The sequence below is a fragment of the Caloenas nicobarica genome, chromosome 2 (assembly GCF_036013445.1).
Source record: "Caloenas nicobarica isolate bCalNic1 chromosome 2, bCalNic1.hap1, whole genome shotgun sequence".
Classification (NCBI taxonomy): Eukaryota; Metazoa; Chordata; class Aves; order Columbiformes; family Columbidae; genus Caloenas; species Caloenas nicobarica.
In genome coordinates this window covers 149,990,398-150,013,207 of record NC_088246.1, presented here as the reverse complement: position 1 = coordinate 150,013,207, position 22,810 = coordinate 149,990,398, and the positions used below count along the sequence as shown (strand labels likewise).

Sequence of the window (22,810 nt, the reverse complement as noted above, 5' to 3'; positions counted from 1 at the left end):
TCTGAGGTATCAGAATTTAGAAATCGGATTTTTTTTTTTAACAGTAAGTCAAATTACTTGATACATTTTTTTTTTTTCACTTGAGTACATAGCCTTTCCTGGTTGGCCAGCTACGTTACTTAAATAACAGTAACAGTTGAAATGTGTTTTTGGTTACTGTTAATTTCATGCAGCAATGATATAACAGTGAAGGGTCTAAGGGTATTATAAACCAATTATAGTTTGTACAAAGAGGCAGTATCTCAGTTTAATAGGTGGATGGGAATTGTAAATAGTATTTGGAAAGTGAATCAGCATTGGATGAAAGATGGGTTATACTCGTGCTCATTTAGATTTCTCTGGGATGTTTTTTACTGTGTCATATGGAAAAATTGATTTGTATTTCTCAGTGTGTTGTGTTAGTTACATTATTTACATTAACACTTCTTACATTTATTTTCAGACCAATAAAAGTCTTCTGATTCTGTTCTGATGCTTCATAAACATAACACCTTTTTTGGGAAAAGTCTAGATACAAGTTAATGTTAATTTTGTGTGTGTGTGTGGTTTATTTAGTATGAAGTGTTGGTTTGTGCAGTCAGATCAGGAAATGTCTTGGCATTGCCATTTTTATAGTGATCAGCTCTTCCTGTAGCAAACAAATGGAAATGACATTTTAAATGTTTGAAACTGGTCTTATTATCACTCGAGAAATAATTGTACTTTACACTCAAAGGTCTGTTTTTAGTACTGAAACACAAGTTCCAGTGCATGTTTCCCTCTTGGTCATATGGTAGTATTTTGATGGCAGGTTTTTCAATCCACTTTTAAGAGCCTGCTAAACTAAAGACTTGTGTCTTATGTGCTGAATAAAACTCTCCAGAGCAAAGAACAAAATAAAAACAAGAATCATGTGTCATTGGATGCATTTCTCAGACTTGTTCATTTATCTTTAAATAAATGATTTCGGTAGCTAATGTATTTTCCAGGGCAGTCATAAACCTGAAGTTCTGCAGCTTTTGCTCCTCTACATTTCACACCCGTTAGCAAGTTCATGACCTTCTCTGCTGCCTTTCTCAGACTCGGTATGAACACAAGCTTGCGGGTAGGCCTGAACTGGGGCCTGTATCTATCTGAATAATATCTGCTGTGGTCTTCAGGCCGGATGCTGAAAACTGCAGACTTGTGTAATAACTTCATTCTGTATTTGGTCAGCATGCAAGAGTTTTGAACTCCGGGTTTTATCTTCCTGAAAAACCATTGATACTCCATGGCAGCCCCATGTACTTTTCATCTGCTGCTGCTTTCTGTGAGCAATTATCATCAGAAATGCCGTGATAAAATTGGCACCATGTCACAAATGCTCCTGGAACAGAACCAAGAGGCAAACAGGGTGCACAGTCAGTGTGCATAGAAAACTCAAGAGTAAATGGGGAGAAAAATACTGGGAAAGGTGAAGCTTAACAAGACTGTAAAGCTGTTGAGAATAGCTGTGCAGTAGGCAGAGAGCAACTGTGCTCTGATCTGTCTGGTTACGTACGGATCCCCTGACTGTAGAAGACAGAGCTTATGGCAAATATATGATAAACCTTAACTTGACACACTAAACGGAGACTGAATATTATTTACATGATGGCTCTGTGGTAGAAGGCATCCATCTTCTACATGTACGTGATTTCGAGCTGGTGTTTGCTGTACTGCTTTCAGCATTGTTAAATTCTACTTTGCTGCCCACTGATCTTAATTTCCTTACTATTTTCACATGAAATGAGATTGATATAACCAAAGCATTTCTTTGTCTCTCCGCTCTGTAGACCTCTTTTAACAAATTGAATAGAGAGTCATGGCTTCAAGGGACTTGAGGGACAGATGTGGGTGTGTATTGGGGTGAAACAATGTTGTCGACTCATGACTGAGAAGCTTCAGTGTGAGTGTATCTGGATGCAACAGAACACAGAAGTGAGTTGTGTTGTGAATAAACAAAGAATCAGTAAAAGTTAGTCCCGTTCAATACTTATACCCAACTTACTTGGAAAAAAGGTAGTTATTTTCCATTCTCCCTCCACCCTTCCTCCACCCTTCATATTCAAGCAGGATATATATGAAGGTCTTGTTTTCCCATTTTACCCCAAGAAGGCAATGTGTTTGTAAAGGATTTATTTTCTAGTCACTTTTTTGTTCCATTTAACCTATATTGTGGTACTGGAGTTTTTAAAATTGTGACAAAGTTCTGCTAATGAGCCAAGGAGAAAACTAGGCACAAATGTATGTTCCTGATGTGTAAATATGAGCTTAACTTTTTTGGTTTTTCACCTGTAGAATGTTCACGAAATACCAGTATTTGTACAAAGTCTGTCCTCAGGGTGGTTGAGCTGAAATCCGTCACACTAGTTTGTTTGCCAACAGACATTACAGTCCTATTGCTTTAATGACAACGTGGTCATCAGATGTTTTCTGGTGCATTTTGCTTGGATGGATTAGGATTTAGTGAAATAAAACCCACTTATGCTGCACAAAGTATAAGTTCTTTCAAGTATGTGTTCGTGGTTAGTGTCTTATCTTGATCTGGTTCTTGTTGTTAAGCATAAAATTTTACTTAAGTGTAAAATTTTTCTCAAGTGTTTCTGGCAACGATTGGCTACTTTTGAGTGTCTTTGTTCATACTGTTCCAATTTACAGTATCACCTCATGAGAATTATTCACATTTAGGGAAGGAAGTGAGAATTATATTAAAAATATGATGAGTAATTCATGGTCTGTTTTTTATTTCTTATTAATCATTCTTAAATGTCCTATGACACATAGTTTACAAAATATAAATTACATTATCATCTGAAGTAAAATTGCAATGAGGTGTAATTTTGAAGGTTAATGCAACTGAAATTTGATGCATTTTATGCCTTTAAAAATTTTCCTACCAATGTCTGCGTCCTTACTTTAAAGATGTTTTGATAGTTTCTTGTACAATGTTTGCCTCAGGAGGGAGCTTATTGCCCCTACAAAATAGCTTTTAACAGTTACAGCAACAAGGTAAACTAGAAAAGATCAATATTTCATTTCAGAAGGGTGTTTCAGAAAATTGGTTTAGAACTGCATTTTGACTGTTCATTTAATGGTCTTTTTTATTCTCCTGTAATAGTAGGATAGCGCCTGTTCTTCAACCTGTATTAAAATTGCTGGTGTTTAAGCCAGTAGCACACTTGGTTTGCAGCTCTCATTTATGTAACACTTCAGCAATTTAAAAGTTCCAATATATAGTATGAGGACAAAAAACCCCATTACATAATCCAGTTTTCTTGTGTTTGTGTTCTAGGTTGTGTTAAAGATCATTAAACATTACCAAGAAGAAGGACAGGGGAATGAAGTGGTCCAGGGAGTGCTGCTGGGTCTTGTGGTGGATGACAGACTTGAAATCACAAATTGCTTCCCCTTCCCTCAGCATACAGAAGATGATGCAGACTTCGATGAAGGTAATGATTGCAGTTTTGCAAAACTTTAGGTTAAAAAAAAAAAAATCCAAAAATCCGTATGTGCAAACCAGGATTTTTTTCTTTCCATAATGACCAAAAGTTTGTGTATGATCAGAGTGTTTTTATTTGACTTGAGATAGCAGTGGGTTATCACAATGCCGTCCTGCATATCCAACTGAAATCTTGTCTATGTAAGGAAAGTTATAAATCCTGTCTTATATGGACACACTTATTTTAGAGTAAGACCGTCCACACAGGAAGTTACGTAAGTTTCCAGACTGTGATTCATATAGACTTTAAAGCTTTTTATGAAAATGGCTGTGTGTGTATATATACATACATGTACGTGAGTCTGTAGTCAGGCATATAGACTGCATCTCTGTAGATTTATTTGTAGGTGTTAAGTAGTTATTGAAAGCCTGGAGAGCAGAGCTTTGTAAGTTTAAGAGGCACTGGTTAACGTGAAATCTGGGTGATATTTTTGCTTCTCCAAGTTAGGTACAAGTAGCATTGGTGGGTTCTGTCTGTCTTGGTGTTTCCTTGCTGGTCCTGCTAATGTTTTGGTACTGCCACTGAAAGTCAGTATAATTGACTTGGCACAGAATGGTGTAAAATTTATGAAGTGAACTGGAAAGGCTTAGAATTGTACTCTTGGTAATATATATGTGTGTTTAATGATGGTGGGAGAAATGCTTCTCTGCTGGGGCTTAAAGAGAGAGTTTTATTTCAAGAGTAACTGAAGAGGCAACGTAGTCAAAGTAGTTGCAGTTGGAAGCTTGATTTTATCTATTTTTGATAATTCAGTATAAGCGAGATTACTTAAAGTATAAACTGCCTTTTCTTGCTTATAATGAAGTTAGTTGTTGTTAAATAAATATTTAATCTTATTATAAAAGAATATTGGACTCTGCCTTTAAAACAGATCATTTTAAGAAATCTTTGGAACTTGGTAAAGTTTCTTAGCTGTTTATTGCTTCTGTTGTGGGATTATACAATTTGCTGTATTAAAAAAAAAAGGCAAAACAAAAGAGAATCTTAATTGTCCTACATTAACATGGTGCTTGAGTCAGAACTATATTTTATTAAAGCCTAAAAGATCTTTTAAAGATTCCTTTTCTTCTGGAGCTTTTCAAAGGACTGGAGTAATCTAAATTTTTAATTGGAGCCCTTGCTACAATTTTTACTGTAGAAAACGGCTGAATTGTTTCCTTGTAGCTGGTAGGCAAGCAAGGAGTGAAATGAATTTCTTGGTTTCCAGGATGGATTCATCTCACCACGTGATGACTACCATGCTGAAGCTGTAGGCCTGTGATCTTGTATGCCAGGTTCAACTCTTTCTGTTTGGGAAAAACTTTATTCCAAAAGAGTGACTCTTGTTACCAGTCTTTCTTTTTAGCACATAGGCCTTAATCCTGGCATTAAGTAAGGTGCAAAAGGCAATGCTTGTGGACATTCTCTCACCTGGATGTCTTAGCTCGTCCACCCTCTGTTCCCAGGCTGCAGGCGCAGAAAGCAGAGCAAACTCTGGCCCGAGTGGAAAGTGAACCTGCGACGGTGGCGCTGATGTGTGCGTCTCTAGCAGGGACAGCGAATTTGCAGCCAGGTCAGGGAGCTTGTCTGTGCTGAGTCATAGAATCATTTTTGTTGGAAAAGACCCTTAAGATCATGGAGTCCAACCGTTAACCTGATACTGCCAAGTCCACCACTAAACCATGTCCCTAAGCGCCACATCTTTCAAATACCTCCCAGGATGGTGACTCCACCACTTCCCTGGGCAGTCTGTTCCAATACTTGACAACCCTTTCTGTGAGGAAATTTTTCTTAATATCCAATCTAAACCTCCCCTGATGCAACTTGAATCCGTTTCCTCTTGTTTTCTCCCTTATTACTTGGGGGAAGAGACCAACCCCCTCCATGCTACAACCACCTTTCAGGTAGTTGAGCTGTGTAAGCGAACCTCAAGAGCCATTTTCTATTGGTTTTCATCTTCCCCAGCCTCTGCCACCCGGGTCACAGAGAGGTTCTCTCAACATTCTTTTCAAAAAAATACACTTAAATAGACTGAACCGTTTAGGAAACGCACAGCGCTCGTGTTCATGCTGTGTTCCCTTTACGTGGGGCCTGTTCAGCTCCTTGACCTATGTGGTGAAGGTCGTGGAAGATGAAAACCCAAACAAAATGGCTCTTGAGGTTGCCAGCTGAGCATTAGGTACCTTTTTAGGCTCTATATTGAGTTGGTTTCTGTTTTGCCAATGTGAAAAACAATAATATTTTATAAATACTCCTTGTTTATTTTCCCTGGAGCTGTGTTTCCCTATGCAAGCATCCTGCCAGATTTTCAAAAGATTATATTTTCTTCTAGATACAGATATTCCAGCAAAGAAGTCTCTTGCTATATACTAGAACCTTAAAATTCAAGATGTTAAAAGCCAAACAGGGCACCTCCCTCCCCCAAAGCCTTGTATGTTACATCAGTATCACATCTGGCTTTATGTATATGCACGAAATCAGGTCCAGAGATATGAAAGGAAAGTACAATGGTCTTGGCACTTCAGTGCCTTCATCACCCAGAATGATATTTAGCATTCTCATTGGTCAGGATAGCATTTTATTGTCGTCTTTGCTTAGTGTGTATATATATATTTTTAAATTATATTTTTTTCCCCTTGTCTAAGATTCTGGAATAGGAACAATCCTATTGAGATTCCAAGTTTCTGGGCCTGCAGAAAGCGTTTCCTAGCAGACTTTGGTCACACTCGATCTTGTGTCAATGAAGGGACTATTGTCCTGCCACACTACCCCAGCTGCCCTTCTCCTGAGGGGAAGAAACGGGGAGAAACCGTGGTATGGTTATCTCTTGGCAAACTCCTAGTCTGCTGTGTTGAGAATTGAATGAATACATCGAAAAATTCTGTTCTTCTGTATCATTTTGCAGGAGCTTTATGAACAGGTCACCTGAAAAATACTCATTTGCCTGGTGGTCTTGAGGTGATCGTTGTTAGGTGAATGGAACTTACATACAGGAGGGTGATATTTGAGCAAACAAACTGTTGAATAATTGGCAAGAGACATTTAAGCTAACGTTTTCCTTTTTAAACTGAGCAAATGTAAAATAAAACACATTTTTGAGGGTGCTAAGAAAACATCCTTAATTTGAACTTGAAATAGGTATGCATGACATTTAAGAATCATTTTGATAAAGATGGATTTCTAACTTTTTAGCAACAGCCTTTCTTCAGATATGCTTAGATACGCTTTTGTTACGGTGCCATTTTGTCTCTTGCTGCTAATGCCTGAGATAATACTAAATTTTGAGTATTTGCTGCAACAGAATTCCTTCAAAAATGAAATTTTTGATTTAAAAGAAACAAACATGCCCAAACCTGTTCTTTTAGTGCAGGAACATTCTTTAGTGCAGTTTGACTTGGACAATTTCTAGAAACTACAGAAAATAGGAGTTGTTTTTTAGCTTCAAGTAATTCTTATTATAAATCTGGAAGGATTGTCTACCGTTTATGAATCCACAGGTGTTTTTCATCTTAGAAAGTTTCTCCTGCAGTGTCGTCTTCCTATGATTCTTTTTACAAAGTGCAATTTTTTGGTAAGATTTTCCTGTCAGGGAAGTCTTAAACACGTAGGCTGGCCTGCTGCAGCACAAGATTTTTGGAGGGGTGGGAGGGTTTAACCCAGCTCAGTGTTAGAAATCCGTGGGTGAAGTTGAGTTGATGATGTGTGAGCTAATGGAGGGAAACTGCCAAACAAGGATATGTTGTAGTTGAGTCTTCAGCAAGAGATTCTTCAACATGAATGTTTGATATTCTGGGGCTGCACTCTGGATTTTGGGCAGGCGTTTACTTTTTTAGATAACCGTATTTCCTTATTAGTAGTGCACTTAAATCCTCATAGGTGCTGCTTTTATTTCTTAAAACATAGATCTTTAATTTTAAGAAGGTACCTTCAGTTATCTACATGTACAGCCCCTCTTCCTGTGCCCCTGCTCACTCTCATCCTCCACCCGATGGATTCAACTCTGGTTTAGGGAAAATCAGATTTCTGCTGTAAGGGTTTTTGGCGTAGGCACTGCTCTGAAATGAGGCCGTACCCCAGCTCATCTTTGCGAGGGTAGTTTTCTGATACCTTCACTTTAGGGCATTCCTAGGCTTTTGTCTGAGCATAGTTTTGCTTTATTTAAGATTTACAAAAAAAGTGCAATGCATGAGGTACATTTTCTTCTTAAGAAATAAATGTATTATTTTTGACTATAAATTGTGTCTCTAAGCAACGTGTTATGTTCAATCCTTTGCACTTGATGGTTTTTATCTTCAGTGCTATGCATTGAGTAGATCTTTTTCCTGTTTGAAGGGAATTTATCTTCCTTTCATGGAAAGCAATAGTTAAAAATGTAGTATACATCTCGTAATTATTCATAGATCATGTGAGATGTTACTTTGATAAAGTGTTTTCAAACATTTTATTTCAACCTTATTTCAACCTGTACTTTATTTACAAAACTGGGATAGTAAATTAAGTGCTGTGGTAATTGTGCCAATAGAAACTTTTGAGACAGGTACATAATTATACATCAAAATAAGTTCTAGAAGGCTGTAACTCTTTTTTTTTGGTAACTATACAGAGTTTTCATTAGATTCCTGCTGAAATGCTTCCTCACACCCGCCACCCCCAGCATGACTTTTACTTTCTTAACAGAGAAGGTTAATTCTGTTCTTCAGTTTTAAAGTTGGAAGTATCTGGATGATTAAAGATTCTAATACCTGTATTTTTCTGTGCTGTAGGCTGTATTTAGTTGTATCATCAGTAAATAACAACTAGAAATAACATAGTGCAGTATTTCCATAAAAACACCATTTTTCGTGGCTTCCGTTTAGCCTGAAGTGAAGGCAGTTGCAAATTGAGAAACATGTTGTAGCTCCTACATAGTCCTTTTTCAGGGTTTTAATTGGCCAGATAGCAGCAGTTCGTACTGCTGAGCCTTATCTCCAGTGTTGCCAGTACAGTGACCTGCCCTATGTGATCCCTGCAGAAGCAGAGGGCTTCAGGTAGCTAAAATGAACATGCTCGGAAAAGTTAAATTAAGGTAAAGCAGTGGACCAAGTGTGTGCTTCTGAACTGTTGCCTCCTGCGGTGGAAATGAGGTGAGCGTTGGCTGCGTTAAGGCCCTTCCTGTGTCATCGGAAGATTTGTCCTTGAGGTGAAGCCCGTGGTCTGCTACGTGGTGTGACATTCTAGGGGCTTCAGGTCCAAAGGCAGGTGAGTTCTTGCGCTTTCCAGCATTCTTTGTCTCAGTGCACAAGCGTGGTGGTGTTTGGTGGAGCCGTTTGGCTTTTTAAGATGCATTTTACCAATGGAGGCTGCTGTCTTCTAGAATTATGTTTTCTCTTTTATTAGGATAATTGCGTAGCTCCACAAACAGCTTTGAGTACAACTGGCAAGGTAGTGAGAACCCGTAAGGGTTGCTTGAAACTGCTTTTTGGTCAAACCAGAATCTCCCAGAGAGTATGTATGTCCCTATAGGGACCAGGTGGACTATGTGAAGGGTCATTTCTTTTGCTAGGATGGCTGTAGAAGTTCCAACGTCGTTAAATCACAGCCCCCTATTTGTGTTGATTCATCTCCTTTCTGTCAAGACTTCTGCCAAGGCTAAATTTTGTCAGTTTTTCTTGTGAAAGCAACTTCCAGTTATTCCTATTTAAAATCTGCTAGTATTATAACTCAAAAGTCTATCATTGTAGGTATATATTTTGTTTCTCTTGTATTGTTGCAGGGCAGAACGTGTTCTATCTTAACTGCATTCTTTATTTATGAGTTTATTCTTTATTATGAATAGGCAGATGCAATTTTAGCTGAATTTTTTTTCTGTATTTTTTTAAATTTAGGTTTATTTAGGTATAACAGTTGGTAAAAATAGAGAAGATCATGTGTATTGTCTTTTATTGTAAGAAAATGGAACGTTTAGGAAATGCAGAAATCCAGATATATGGAATTTAAGTTTTATTTCGCTAAGGACAAGAACAGATGACCCAAAAGCTCTTAAATCAGAGTCTTGGTTCTGGCTCCAGCTGTAGTCCATTTATCTGAATTCCTCAACTGTGTTTTTCCGAAGTTCCAATCGTGATTTAAGAAGAAAGCTATACTATATAAATGTTGACTTTTCAATTACTAAGTGCTGGCAAAAGCCCATCTGATTTGTGTGTGCATTTATGAAGTTTCACTTCATGCTCTATGTAAAAAGAATATTGACTTGTAAGTTGGATTTTTTTCATTATCATTTGGATGTAAAGATTCATGAAATAGTCTGTGGACTTTTTAAGGATTAATTTATGTAAGGAACTCAAATGATAATGATAGAGTGGATGGTCGCTTATTAAACATGCAAAACAGTCTTGTCTTCCATGTTTTGGTTGGTTTTTTTTTTTGTGGATTGCCAGATCTGATATTGGAATATACTGATTGACAGAGAGGCTGGTTATTAGGTCTACTTAATTGTCACATAATAAGATGTATCATATAGTCAAGGTTCTTTAATAAAGCTGCTAATCACACCTGAGTTATTTTGTACTTTACCTGCCACTGGTGCAAGTTCTTGATTTGTTTCCCAAAAAGAAACTAATCCTGGCAATGTTCTTGTAGTTGTAATGGTTCAGTGCAGTAGCAGGCATACAGCATGTTAAATGTTTTGCATAAGCTTTCATACTGTGCAGACTTCTCTCTGCTGGAAGTTTTTGTCTTTATTGGGCAAAGAAGGAGGAATTCAGGTAAAAGGCCACTTTTCATGGCAGCGTCCAAAGCGCCGTGTGTATGTGGATACGTGGACCTGTCTGCATCAGATGCAGCAACATACCCCAAAGTATGTTTTTGTAATATAAATCCTATGAAAAAGTGCTTTTAATTATCTGAAATGCCACAGGGGAATGCGAAGGGTACGTGTGTGTGTCCCATCTGGATTTTAAGGCAGTTTTGGGGCTGCAGGGTGGGTGCAGCCCCCGTTAGAGGGCACTCGTCCCCAGCGCACGGCGCTCCCGCAGACCTGGGGCTGCCACAGCAGGGACAGAAAATATTTACATCTATCTGATAAGCTTCATATACTATTTTATACAAACGAATTCCAAAAATGTGTTACAAAGGGCACTGAATTAAATACAGCTCTACTGACTCAATGTTTTTTCGTTTCTTAAATCAGCTGAAATGTGCTGGATGTTCCAAGAAACTATGTAGGTTGGTAGAATTTGATTCAGAGACTTTTGTGTGTGTATGTGTATCCTAAAAGCAGGATGAGAGCTTTCTTGTTTTGCAGGTTCTCTTCTTCACTTCCCAATTCTACCATGTGTAACTAAGAAAGGAGAGAGAGCACTTTGGAGGGATCTTCTTAGACAGCTTATTAAGTGGGCTTATACTGCTGGACTGGGCAGACTTAAAAACTACAGATAAACTATTCCTGTTCTCATAGTATTGTGTGAAATGCCTGAAAAACTTTGTTCATTGCATTTCTGGATTTTCAGTTGGTTTTTCCTGTAGAGGCAATGCTTTAAAGTGGTAGGTAAATCTTTTTGTTCAGTGTCTAATTTTGAATCAAAGAAGAGAAATAATTTTGCTTTTTAAAGCAGAAGGCATACTCAAGATATATTTAAATCCAGTTCCATTAAGATTTCGCTGCAAAAGAAGTTAGTGTAATTTGCTTTTAAAAGCAGAAATGCTGTACTACTTTTTTTTTTTTTGAAAACAAATTTAATGTCGTTTTTCCTTGAGTAATTTTAAACCTAAAAACCTTGTGGCTGCCTACGTTCTGAAAGATTCAGTCCTAGTGTTGTTTGTGTCGTGTTTTTTTTTTTCTGGTGTGGTGTTTTGTTTTTTTTTTTTTTTTTAATAATCCACTATTGCAGTGGACATTAACATATCTAATAAACTTTTGTGCTAAACTTTACTGAAAATAATGCTTAAGAATAATAATTTAGTAATCCTAAAAATGAAGTTAGAGAAGCATCTATTTTAAGTGATAGGTAGTTTGCTGTATGTAACTATCTTGTAGCAGCATTAGAAGGAGCTGGAAGATCCTGGATCCAGCTCAGTTTTGCATTCAGCCATTTCACTATATGCAAGTTTTGAACTTGAAGCCGGGAGATTTTTTACTTCGTGTTCTATCTTAACTGTATTCTTTGTTTATGATAATGAGATATGATCATTAAGTTTGCTATATGGATACTTCATGTAGTTTTGTAAAATTTGCAGAAACTCATTTATTTTTATGTAATCAGCAATATGAAACCCTGATTTCTTTTTTAATTTTCTCCAATTTAGGTAAAATACTAGAAGTGAGCTATTCTGAATTTTATTTTTCTTACTAATATAATCAACTCAACTCTGATTACTGACATTAAAGTGCGCAAAAGAGGATGACCAATTAAATAATAAAAGATATTCAGTTATTTAATATCTGTTCTTTGATTTCAGGCATCAATCTCTGAATTTTATACCTATATTATAGTTTGTGATAATGATTTGAAAACATTAAGCCTTGTTCTTACTGTTTATTAGGGGAGAGAAAATGTACAGGTACTTTTGGGTACTCAAAAGTTTTAAAAACGATTTTTGATGAGTTAGAGGTTATTTGATTTTTACAGATTAATTTAATGCATTTGTTTGGGTTCAGGAATATGGAAGAACTCTGAAACATGAAAATATTCTATATCTCCCAACACTTCGAATCACACAGATGCAAATGACCTCCTGTTTATATTTTGTCATTAACTTGTGGAACTGTTATGGTAAACAATATATAATGTGCTAGTTTCTATTAAAAGCAGAGACTGTCAAGTAGTTCTTTTAGCTTCTCTACTACAGATTAGTTTATGAAAAGATATTGCTGTGAAGATGTGGCAAAGGTGAAACTTGCTGGCTTTTTTTTTTTTTTTTTTTTCTGCAGAAGTACTCTATTTACTGAGCATTTGAATTGTAGTGTACTACAGCCTGGGAAGAAAGTCTGGATATAGCCATTTGTATTTTAAGGAAAGAGTTTTTTCAGGCAATCGCCGAAGGTCTGATAGACGTCCTGGTGTGTCCTGTGTCCTCTCCCCCAGCTGGGCGCCTTGGAGCTGGAGAAGCAGCAGCTCGAGGCTGCCTCTGTGTTTGGAGGGAGCAAAGCTTCATCCAGAGGGAAGCCCAAACCCTGGAAAGATGGTGGTGTCAGCTCTGCTAAAAACTTTCAGCTTCTTCATCCTTGGTTATGACTCGTCAGTCTCATTGAGGCACAGGAGTGGCTGTTTCCACTGGGCTGCCCAGATCTCTCTCTCTGCTTTTTGTGTGTTTTGGTCTGTAGCATGTCCCTTCTTAAGTGGCCGATTCCTTGTGGTCCTTGTGTTCGTTCCCCTGTAGCTTTGGACAGTTATTTTAGCTCTTTTTTATTTTTTCTTTTGGTAACACTTCTCTCAGTGTGGCTGAACCAAGAGGAAGAGAGTGCTCTTTTAACACCTCCTTATTACCGCTTTCCATTCCCCCTCCTTTCCTTTTTTGCTAATGCAAGTATTTAGCCATTTCCTTCCCTGAAGAATGCTGCAATAAACTTGAGGGAGCTGAAGAAAAGCCCAGCAAAATGAACAAATTTCATGTGCTAACGTTTTATTCTGAGAGCCAAAATAGAGAAAATGCCCATAGTTCTAACGAACAACAATTCAAATAAATACGTCTGGGTAAAAAATAGTAGAAACTGATGGAAATAAGAAGTAAATTAAGAAAAATATTTTTGGTTCTCGTTTCTGGCTCTGTAATGCTTTGTGGATTTCTCAACTGAATAATCTTGAAAAATCCTGTAGCATTATTGTTTTCTAGAAGAAAATTATACATACGCGAGGTGTAGAACGCATTAAACCCAAGTTGCACCTTTTTTGTTTATAGCGTTTATTTTATTGATGGAAAGACAGAGATGTGTTGCTGGCTCGAGGTTCCATACTGAATATTGAATTGAATACTTGAGGAACAGACTCGAAATCTATTTTGCTAATAGGAACCCTACTGCAGCAGTGAAGTTGAAGGGATAAGAAATTGATTCATAAATATTACTAAATTTTAAAGATTTTCTTGAGAAATACTAGTCTTTGATAGAAAAGAGAAAAATCCTTAGTACACTTAAGGTTTAGATCTATATGTTAGCATTATTTATTTATGATTAATATATGTTGTTAAATCCAGTGATGAGCTGAAAAAGCTCAAACTGAGCAAATCTTGCATTTAGCTGTAGTGTGGTGAGCCAGTGTATAGAATCTTGATAAAGGCAAAATGTAAAGAAATAAAAACTTCTTGAAAGCTCTACTGAAAATGAGCAGGATGTGCACAGCTGCACATGTAGTAGTGTGTAGTAGGTTAAATTTATATAATTCTTTATCAGCTGTATCTAAAAATGTATCTATTGCAGATAAGGTTGTTCCTACCCATCTAACTTCAAGACTTTTACTATATTTTGGTTTTTGGTGTGTGGGTCGAGAAGTTGCTGGAGTACGCAGCTTCTCTTTTGTTTCACTGTTTGCTGATACACAGTTTGATTTCTTTTATTGGATTACATGCTTCAGCTCAGCGTAAATTCATGCAGTAGAAAAATACACATTAAAATAGATTGTTTACTCTTCAGTAGAATGCTCGTATGTTTTTGTAGATTTAGTGTGATAAATCCTCTGCACATATTTATAGCCAACATGGAGCATTGTGGAGTTTTATTCAATAATAGAAATGGAAAGATTTCTTAAAACTTTTAGAAAATAAGACAGGCATGTTCTTTGTGCGATATATTTAGGTCATAAGGGACATCTGCTAAGGATAATTTTTTAACACTTGCTAACAATCCTAATATAATATGGCCTATTCATCAGTCATATTGTTCCTGACTTGGCTAGTGTAGATTTTAGTGATTCCTGATGTGCATTCAGGCTCTCTTAATTGCTAGTTTCTTGCTGTTCTCTCGTATTGTTTTGTAGGACAATGCATAAGCGGGCACAGAATAATCAAAATTGTTTCCCTGGTGATATTAGTCACCTAACAGAGATATATTTGCTGTGCAATGTGTGCATGTTTTTGCAAGTGGAAGTCTTGTTGAAACAAAATAAATCTTAATAGAGAGAAAATTCGGCAAGATTTGAACATGCTATTCAATATGTGTATGTGAATATATATTGTAAATATATATGTGTGTGTGTATTTTTTATATGTATAAAAACCTAATCCATGTAATACATGTTGAAGCTTTTGCAGTGTGCATTTTTGCAGCAGAGAAATGAGAAGGGTAAGTCAGGGAGGCACTGCAGACACTGAAGGTGAGGATTTCAGAGTTCTCGATAAACCATGTGCCTGAGCTTTGTGCCTCTGGTTTAGAAAGAAAAGCCGTTTGGCAGATCTTTGCAGTATAGCTGAGATCTGATCTTTTACGTTCTCACGAACTCAGAATTTCACTCGGCTGTCAGGTGTTTGACTCCTGAAGAGGCGCATGGGCAGTTCCGCAAACCAGCAGGTAGCGAGATGGGCAACACCAGCCTTGGCTGTGGAGGGGAGAGAGATTATGGTGAGTTTTAGGTTTTGATAGTGGTAAAACAAGAAAACTGACCAGCTGAAGTCTAGCAAAATTACTGAAAGGGGTATTTGCAATTTGACTTCCACTTTTTTTTTTTTTGCCCCTCCTTTATTTTTTTAAGCAGTTTGTACTGCCTCATACCGTGTTCTTACCTACTGATAGAGTAATACCTGTTTAATGCTTTTGGATAATCGTTCTAATCATTAAGTGTTTTATCTTAATCCAGTTTGTGCAACTCTGAACTGTTAGTGATTGTGAAAGAAAAAAAAAATAGTAATTGTAGCTTTTGCAGCAGGTTGAGGGCAGCTTACTTTATATCTTCCTCCAGGTGTTGAATCTTGTTTAAACCAAAGTCTTATTCCTCTGATCAATTTTGGGAGGAAACAAAAGGACGTTATTTGCTGGATTTGTTACTCTAATTTTTACTCAGTTGTCTTAGCCAAGCACAACAGATGATCTTTAAAATCCCGTGTAGCTGCAAAACATGAAAATACTTTTTTTTTCCCTGATTCTTTTAAGTGATTTTTAGTTCCGCTCTGACAAAGCGTGTTTAGGAAAATCGGTGTGGGCTATTAAAGCAATACCAGTGATTGGGAATAAATCAGCTTGTGGCTGTTAAGGCAGTTGTTGAGTACAGTTGAAAGACCATAGTCTGCACAAATGTTGATTTCATTCAGGGTTTAAATTTGTAGCTCTGTGGCTTAATTGAAGAATTTTATCAGACTTCATAGTTGTTCTCCACGTTAAATAGTTGAAAATTTGATTCATGTATGCACTGTTGATTCAAACAGCTTGGCAAAAGCTTTATGTAAACTGCTTTGCTTCAAGGCTACTTTATGAAATGTACATTTCAAGCACAGAGCTGCTGATTTTCTGTGGCTGCAGCCTGGGAGGAAGGACGGAGGGAAGCGCGGTGGAGAAGGGAGCTGGAGCCGCTGCTGTAGGGATGCAGTTTGGACACTGGGTGCCACTCCTGGTACGCACTGCGGCTCCAAAGCCGTTCTCACGCGGGAGCAACGAGCGCTCTCAAAAATGGAGGTCTTTGTTACTCAGGAAATTCTGGAGTTCTCTGTCCCCTGAGCCAAGTGGTTCTTCTAGTTGAAAAACATATTCCTGAGTCCTACAAGGAGTAACTAAAGCTACAAGGGCACGCTTTTGTTTTTTTAAATATTATTTTGATTTACTGAGAGTGATTTTTCTAAACTCGGTATGTTGTTCTCTAGGTATGTAGCTCTCATCACGTACAAGAAAGACAAGGTTGCAGCACCAAGTATTCAGGAACTAGACCAAACATGGCAATTCTCCTCAGGAATAGGAAGAAAGATTTTGAAACAAACAAACAAAAAAAGGAATGAAATGTCTCTTTGCAAGTCTTGTTTGTTTGGTGTGGGTTTTTTTTTTTTTGGAGGGGGGGAGTGTCTTTTGGTCATGTGCTTGTTAGAATAGTACAGTGTCGAAAATCATTGAATGGTATGTTGGTGATGGAAAACCAGATGAAAAGATGGTTGGGGATTGATCGACTTAAAGAAACTAGAACTGGAGGCATATAGTGATGGATTCCAATAGGTAGCAAGTACTGAAGATAAAAGAAATGCTGGAGAGACGGAGCGAAGAGCAGGAATAAGAAGTGTTTAGGTGTAAATTGGACCATCCTGAGAGCTGCGTAGCTCTTGAACTGGGACGCACAACGTGATTTGTGCTTCACTGTCCTCATGCCTGGAGGCGTCAGCTGGCTCTGAGTGTCCTAAACATTGTACAAACACATGTTTGCTCAAACATTTTCGAAATGGCACAGGAGGTTAGGTGTCCAGGTCTTAATGGCTTTCAGTGGAATATTGGCATCTCTACCTATCTAATTTGGAAACTGAAATTTCGGTTATAACTGAAAGGCAAATGGGGCTTTGGAACGCTAAATGCCATAGCATTTAGAAGAATGCAAGACTTCCAAATCTGATTTCCATGCAAAAAATGTATCCACTCTGTTTGAAGAGGAATTGAAATAGTGGGTCAGAAATTAAAATATGCTTGGAGCGGAGGAAAAGCAAGACACTGCTTGAAATAATAAATGGCAGGGTGAGGGATGACAGAGTTCCTTGTAAAATTCTTCTTTGATGCAATGGTGTAGAATTAAAAACAAAAAGTCTCTCCGTCCTCAAATGTAGAAATTTGAGCTCTTGGTTTTACTTTTTAAAATGACATTTGAAAATGGGTTCTTGTTAGTCAGTGCTCCATTCTGTGATGTTTGACTGAATCTTCCAAGTCACTTTTCTTATAACGATGTTTGAAGTGAAAAATTAGTTGATGTATTTGGATGCATAAAGCACGAAGTTAAAACAAAGAATAAATGTCAAATTATATTTTTTATTTTTTCTCTGCTTGCTGTCAGAGCTTATACTCCTTTTAAAGGTAAAAACTTTTAAAAGTAGTTGAAAATATTGACTATTTTAATTGAAACTAGCAGGCTAAGTCCCTTGAAGTTGCCATTAAATTTTTCGGACTCTCCAGGACAAACACACTGACCTACAAAAAACTGTGGCAAACATGAGTCATTTGGTATCTCCTTTGTAATTAGCTAAGCTTTATATAGATAGCGTACAATACAAAGCCACATTGATTTCTGTGGTTTTGCCAACTGCGGCAAAAAGCCTGACTCCTAAAATAAGTATTTTTTAACTTTTTTGTTTTAATTAGACTTTATTATCAAAAGGCACCAGATATATAAGCAGAGCCAGAAATGAAAGAACTGGTAAGAAACTTTGTTTTGTTGTCACCTGGCAGTCTGTTAAATGGGCCACTTGAAATAATGAGTATGGCATATGATAAGCTGGAGCCACCTGGGTTTTATTAGGCTACTTGATGCTTTGATCACAACTTTATTTCAAGAGTTGTCTGTTTATAGTGTCAATGTTCCTTATCATTGCTGTGATTTAGATTTTAATCTGACACAATACAAAGAAGGATTGCCAAAACCAAAGCAGTGCTCAAATCAGAAGTTGGTATGGGAGAGATGCGAGTCCGTTTACCAACTTTGGAATAAGAGCACCTGCTAAATGAGCCCTGTCAGCTGAACGTAGGGTAGAAGATGATTTTCAGCAGATGTGGGACACATCTGCATGATGCTGCGGAGAGCAGTGGTGATGACTCGGGTTTGCTGGGAGCAGACAGGTTTTCACGTGCAGCAGAGCAGAGCTCTGCTGTCCTGGGTGGAGGGATGAGGGTGGACTCCATGGGGCCGTGTGTGCGTTGGTGTTGCTGCTGCCGTGTCCCTCAGGAATTTGTCAAGAGCGAGCGCGGCTGCAGCACCATCCACGCAGCTCTGTGTTGCCTGTGGAGCGGCCGGCTTCTGGTCCAGCTTCGTGTTCCCAGTGCTGCCCCTTGTACGATGCAGACATGCTCCTTATGATTTTCCTTTGCTTTCCTTTCACACGTTTGAGTGACTTTGACAGGAAAGAAGGAACGCTTGGGTCTGTCGTCTAATCCTGCTCTTTCTTGCTAATAAATTAATAAATTCTGATCCATCTTAATAACATGAACGTGGCAAGTATCTCTCTTTATTCTTAATAAAATTTTGATGAGTCCAAAGAAGGGCAGCAAAGCTGGTGAGGGGTCTGGAGCACAAGTGTGGTGAGGAGCGGCTGAGGGACCTGGGGCTGTTCAGCCTGGAGAAAAAGAGGCTCGGGGAGACCCTATTGCTCTCTACAACTACCTGAAAGGAGGTTGTAGCATGGAGGGGGTTGGTCTCTTCTCCCAAGTAACAAGCAATAGGATGAGAGGTAAATGGCCTCAAGTTGCTCTAGGGGAGGTTTAGATTGGATTTTAGGAAAAGTTTCTTCATGGAAAAGGTTGTCAGGCATTGGAACAGGCTGCCCAGGGAAGTGGTGGGGTCACCATCCCTGGAGGTGTTTAAAAGATGTGGCACTTAAAGACACGATTTAGTGGTGGACTTGGCAGTGCTGGGTTAATGGTCGGACTCAATGATCATAAAGGTGTTTTCCAACCTAAAGAATTCTATGATTCTATAAGGCATTTTTGCAGAGATGAAATAAAATCATCACTTTATACAAAATGTCTAGGTTGTAAATTTTTGAGGCTTTGCAGATTGGCAGAGTTAAGAGAGCTGCTTGTTTGATAGCGTCTGTGTATTTGGCTTAGTCGTGGATACTTTAGCATATTATTCAGCCTCTAACGATACTGGTTTTCGTGCAGAGTTTATCAGTTACTCAGCACTGCTGCTGAACATAACTATTTTTTTCTTTTTTTTTTTTTTTTTGGTTAATAGATTATAACAGGATAACTGCTAATGTTTAATAATAAGGATGGCCGTAGTTCTCCATTAGGCTTTCCTTCATTTCTCTTGTGTGTTTTGGAGTTCTTCAGAGTAGACGGGGTGAAGGGACATTTCATTAAGTCTCCTTTAAGAAAAAGGTTTCTGCAGAAGAACAACAGTGGTGTATTGTGGGGTTTTTTGTGTGTGCGTGTATGTCTAAGATGGCTAAGAAGCAGCAGTGCGTTTATTTTTATCAAGGGAGGGTTATGTGAGCGAGGAGCAGAAGCTCTGTGCGGGGGTGGTGGTGTACGCATGGTGGGGCGAGGGAAGCCTGGGGGGGTCTCCACCGACACGCTAGCCCAACGCTGGCTGCAAACAGTGTGTAATGGGAGGAAACAGCTATCAGATGACTTCTAGCTCTGTCGCTGTGAGTTTGGTATCCTATTTATCCTGAATTCGAAAAAGACTTAAATTACCAAAATCTATGCGTTTCACCATCTGCGATGTGATCAAGTTGTGTGGTAATATTTTCCCTGCACACGCACCCCACCCTCCATATGTGGCAGTTTTCATTTGTGAAGAGATTGCTGTGAAGGTGGTTTGACTTCCCTGAAACGAGTTACAAAATGGAAAACTGGATTTTATATGAAAACATCTTAAGCGTTGTAGTTCAAGTGTCTCAGAACACTATAAAGAAGAAATAATGTTTTACTTTTCATTATTTGACATTTTACTTGGTTGTATGTGTTGCATTTTTTTCACTTTTGACGGGAAGGTAGTTGATATGAACACGGTAAGCACAGTGTAATGTCCAAATGTCTTTGAGATCCAGGGTGTGTTTAAAAAAAGAACATGTTGTTTGAGGAGAATGGCAGGGTGGATGGGAAATAGGGCAAATCCTCCCCACTTTTGATTTTTCTTTTTCTTGTTTCTAGATTGCATTCAAAAGTTAAAGTCTTTGTATATATTTTTTCCTGTAAAATCTGTTTTTTTCCTTGACATTTTTTAGGAATTTGCATGTAAAATTTAAAGTTCATTAAATATATACAAGCAACTGTTTAATCCATGCTTTTCAGAACAAATAAAGTTTAATTGTTAAGCTAAATATTTAATTAGTTTTAATGTAGACTTTTTTTTTTTTTCATAAAAAGAAATGCTGCGATCTTCATTAGAACAGCAGCAGGTCTGTATTTTCAGGTCATATGCATGCTGTGTGTATATACCATTCCGGCTTATTTCATGTCTCCTTTCTTCAGAAGTTCTCTTCGTTGTGTCACTGTCCTTCAACTCGCTTCAGAGCTTAAGCAAACCTCTCCAAGCCTGTCCATGGGACTTGTGTGGAGCTCAGTGCTGTAGCTGCTGCCCGTTTTGCTCCTGTGAGGGGCAGGGGCTCAGCGGGCTGGGGTCCTGGGGGTCCCTTTGCTGAGCGGCAGCTCCCAACAAATCCGCAGCCCTCGCCTGGACACAGTGACCTGGAAAGTGCTGAATACATGGGCGTGGATCTGCCACTGCCCGTGGTTATCTGGACCTAGCCCGTGCATTTTAGAGCCTTCCAGATTCTTACAGAATGAGTCTATTGCTGTCTGGTTCAGTTCTCAGATGTGGTCCTACGCTTAATGTTGAAAAGATATTGACCAAATAATGCAAAGAGTAGTGGTCAATTTTTGTATTCAAGCATCAAAGCATAGTATTAGTATGCACTCCCAATCCCCATTAACTCTTTTTTTAAGTTAGCTGAAACAGCGACACAGCTTCCACGATACTCTTAAGTCTTTCTGCCAAATGTATGTGTTTAAAGTATGGAAACTAGTTGATCAAATGACTTGTTTATTGTAAATATGGATTAAAATTGTGGTAGGTACTTTTAACAGCACACTTTTGTATAAGCCGTTGTTAGGAAATGTGCTGCTGAATTCTGGGCCTTCGGCTCAGGTAGACTTTGTTTTCGTTTCCTCGCAAGGTCTTGCAGATCTTTGGCTCAGCTAAAGGCCCATCCCCGTTTCTTTAAAAGTTCTGGCAATAAAGTAACACAACTTCCACTGTCACGGAAGATCACCCTCATATCTTGATAAAAATGAGATCACCATTCTTGTTTTATCAAGAAATGGCTAAAAGTGTTAAGAGAATTGCAGATGTGGTTGAATAACTAAAGCTTTCGCTGAAGTTTACTCATACTAACTGTATTTTGTCTATAAACGCATTCAGACTCTTACAAGTTAACAAAAACTCCCATTTTTTATGTAGGAATAGAATTAATATATTGTGACATGAGCAACGTAATTGATCAGGTGTTTTTAAACACTTCAGCAGTCTTTTAATTTAAAAAGTATTAAATCCTTAGAAGTGCCGTTGGTATTTTTTTTCCCAGAATACTTTTCTTCTCCAGTCAGGACTTCTGTAAATGTATATGCGTGCTTCTTTTTGTCTCTGTATAGCAGAAAGGTGTATAGCGCACTGAACATCTATAAAACACTATTGCTGTTGGCTCGGTGAAAAGGGAAAAATATTCAAAGGAGACTTGGAAGAAGAGAATGGAAAAGGACCTCGGTTTCAGGCCTGGGGAACGGCAAAGCACTTCTGAGCTGCTGGAAGGAGGAAAAAAAAAAAAAGGGCTTTGTTTATACTAGTAAATCATGATGAGAAGCTATAGTAAATGCAGAACTCGAGTGGATATAGCCAGTGTTGTGTAACTTTGATCATCATTATGGTTTGTTTTGCATTTCCTCCGTAGTGTCCCACCAGGCTGTCTTTGAATCGGCTTGGCTGTCACCATGTCACCCACACGTGCAGACGCCGAAACTGCTGTTCTTCCGTCCTATCTGGAACACTGCAAATGCTGTATTTTCTTTAACTTTCCAAAGTGTTTTGCTTTTTCTTCCGTCTTTTGTATGGAATCTAGCCTTATGGTAAATTAATTTTTACTGTCACCTCTAAAGTCCCTCTCATCTCCCATCCAGATTATGGCATTAGAGTAACAGTTGATTTATGACTATTTTCATCGCTCTTCCTTGATCTTTCTCTTTCTTTCCCCCAGCTTGTCCTGTTAACATAGAGCAGATCTGCCCTTGCTTGCTCTACTGTTCGTTTTTCCTGCCCTTCCTGCTTTGAAACCTTTTCTCTACTTGATCTTCTGACCTGCAGACCAGGCTGATAAAAGCACAATCTGTTTGCTGCACCGTCCTTTTTGCTGTGTCTGCTGGATCCGTATCGCCAGCGAATCGTGACTGCAAATTTTCCAGTGTTTATGTTACTGCATGCTCCAAAGTTAAGATTGTTTTATTAATTTAGAGGGAAATCTCCATCTAATATATTATTTAAATAACATTATGACAAATAAAGTGTAAGCATTAAAACTGGTTGTAGATCCAATGCACGTTTTGAAAAGCATGCGGTTAAAAGTTAGGCTTACAAAGATGGCCAGTGATCCTTTCGCTCCTCCTACACTACAGCGTTTATGCAAGTTAGATGGTATCTGACAACATATCTGTTACATGCAGCTGACAGAAGTTTCACGGATCTTGTAGA

General features: G+C 38.2%; 1 protein-coding gene across 1 annotated transcript in view; it reads left to right on the top strand.

The window, feature by feature from the left end:
• EIF3H (eukaryotic translation initiation factor 3 subunit H) overlaps positions 1 to 22,810 on the top strand; it is an 89,221-nt gene that overhangs the window by 18,590 nt on the left and 47,821 nt on the right. The window contains exon 2 of the mRNA XM_065629100.1: positions 3,293 to 3,449. Coding sequence (XP_065485172.1) covers positions 3,293 to 3,449 — 157 coding nt within the window. The remainder of the gene's footprint in view (positions 1 to 3,292; positions 3,450 to 22,810) is intronic.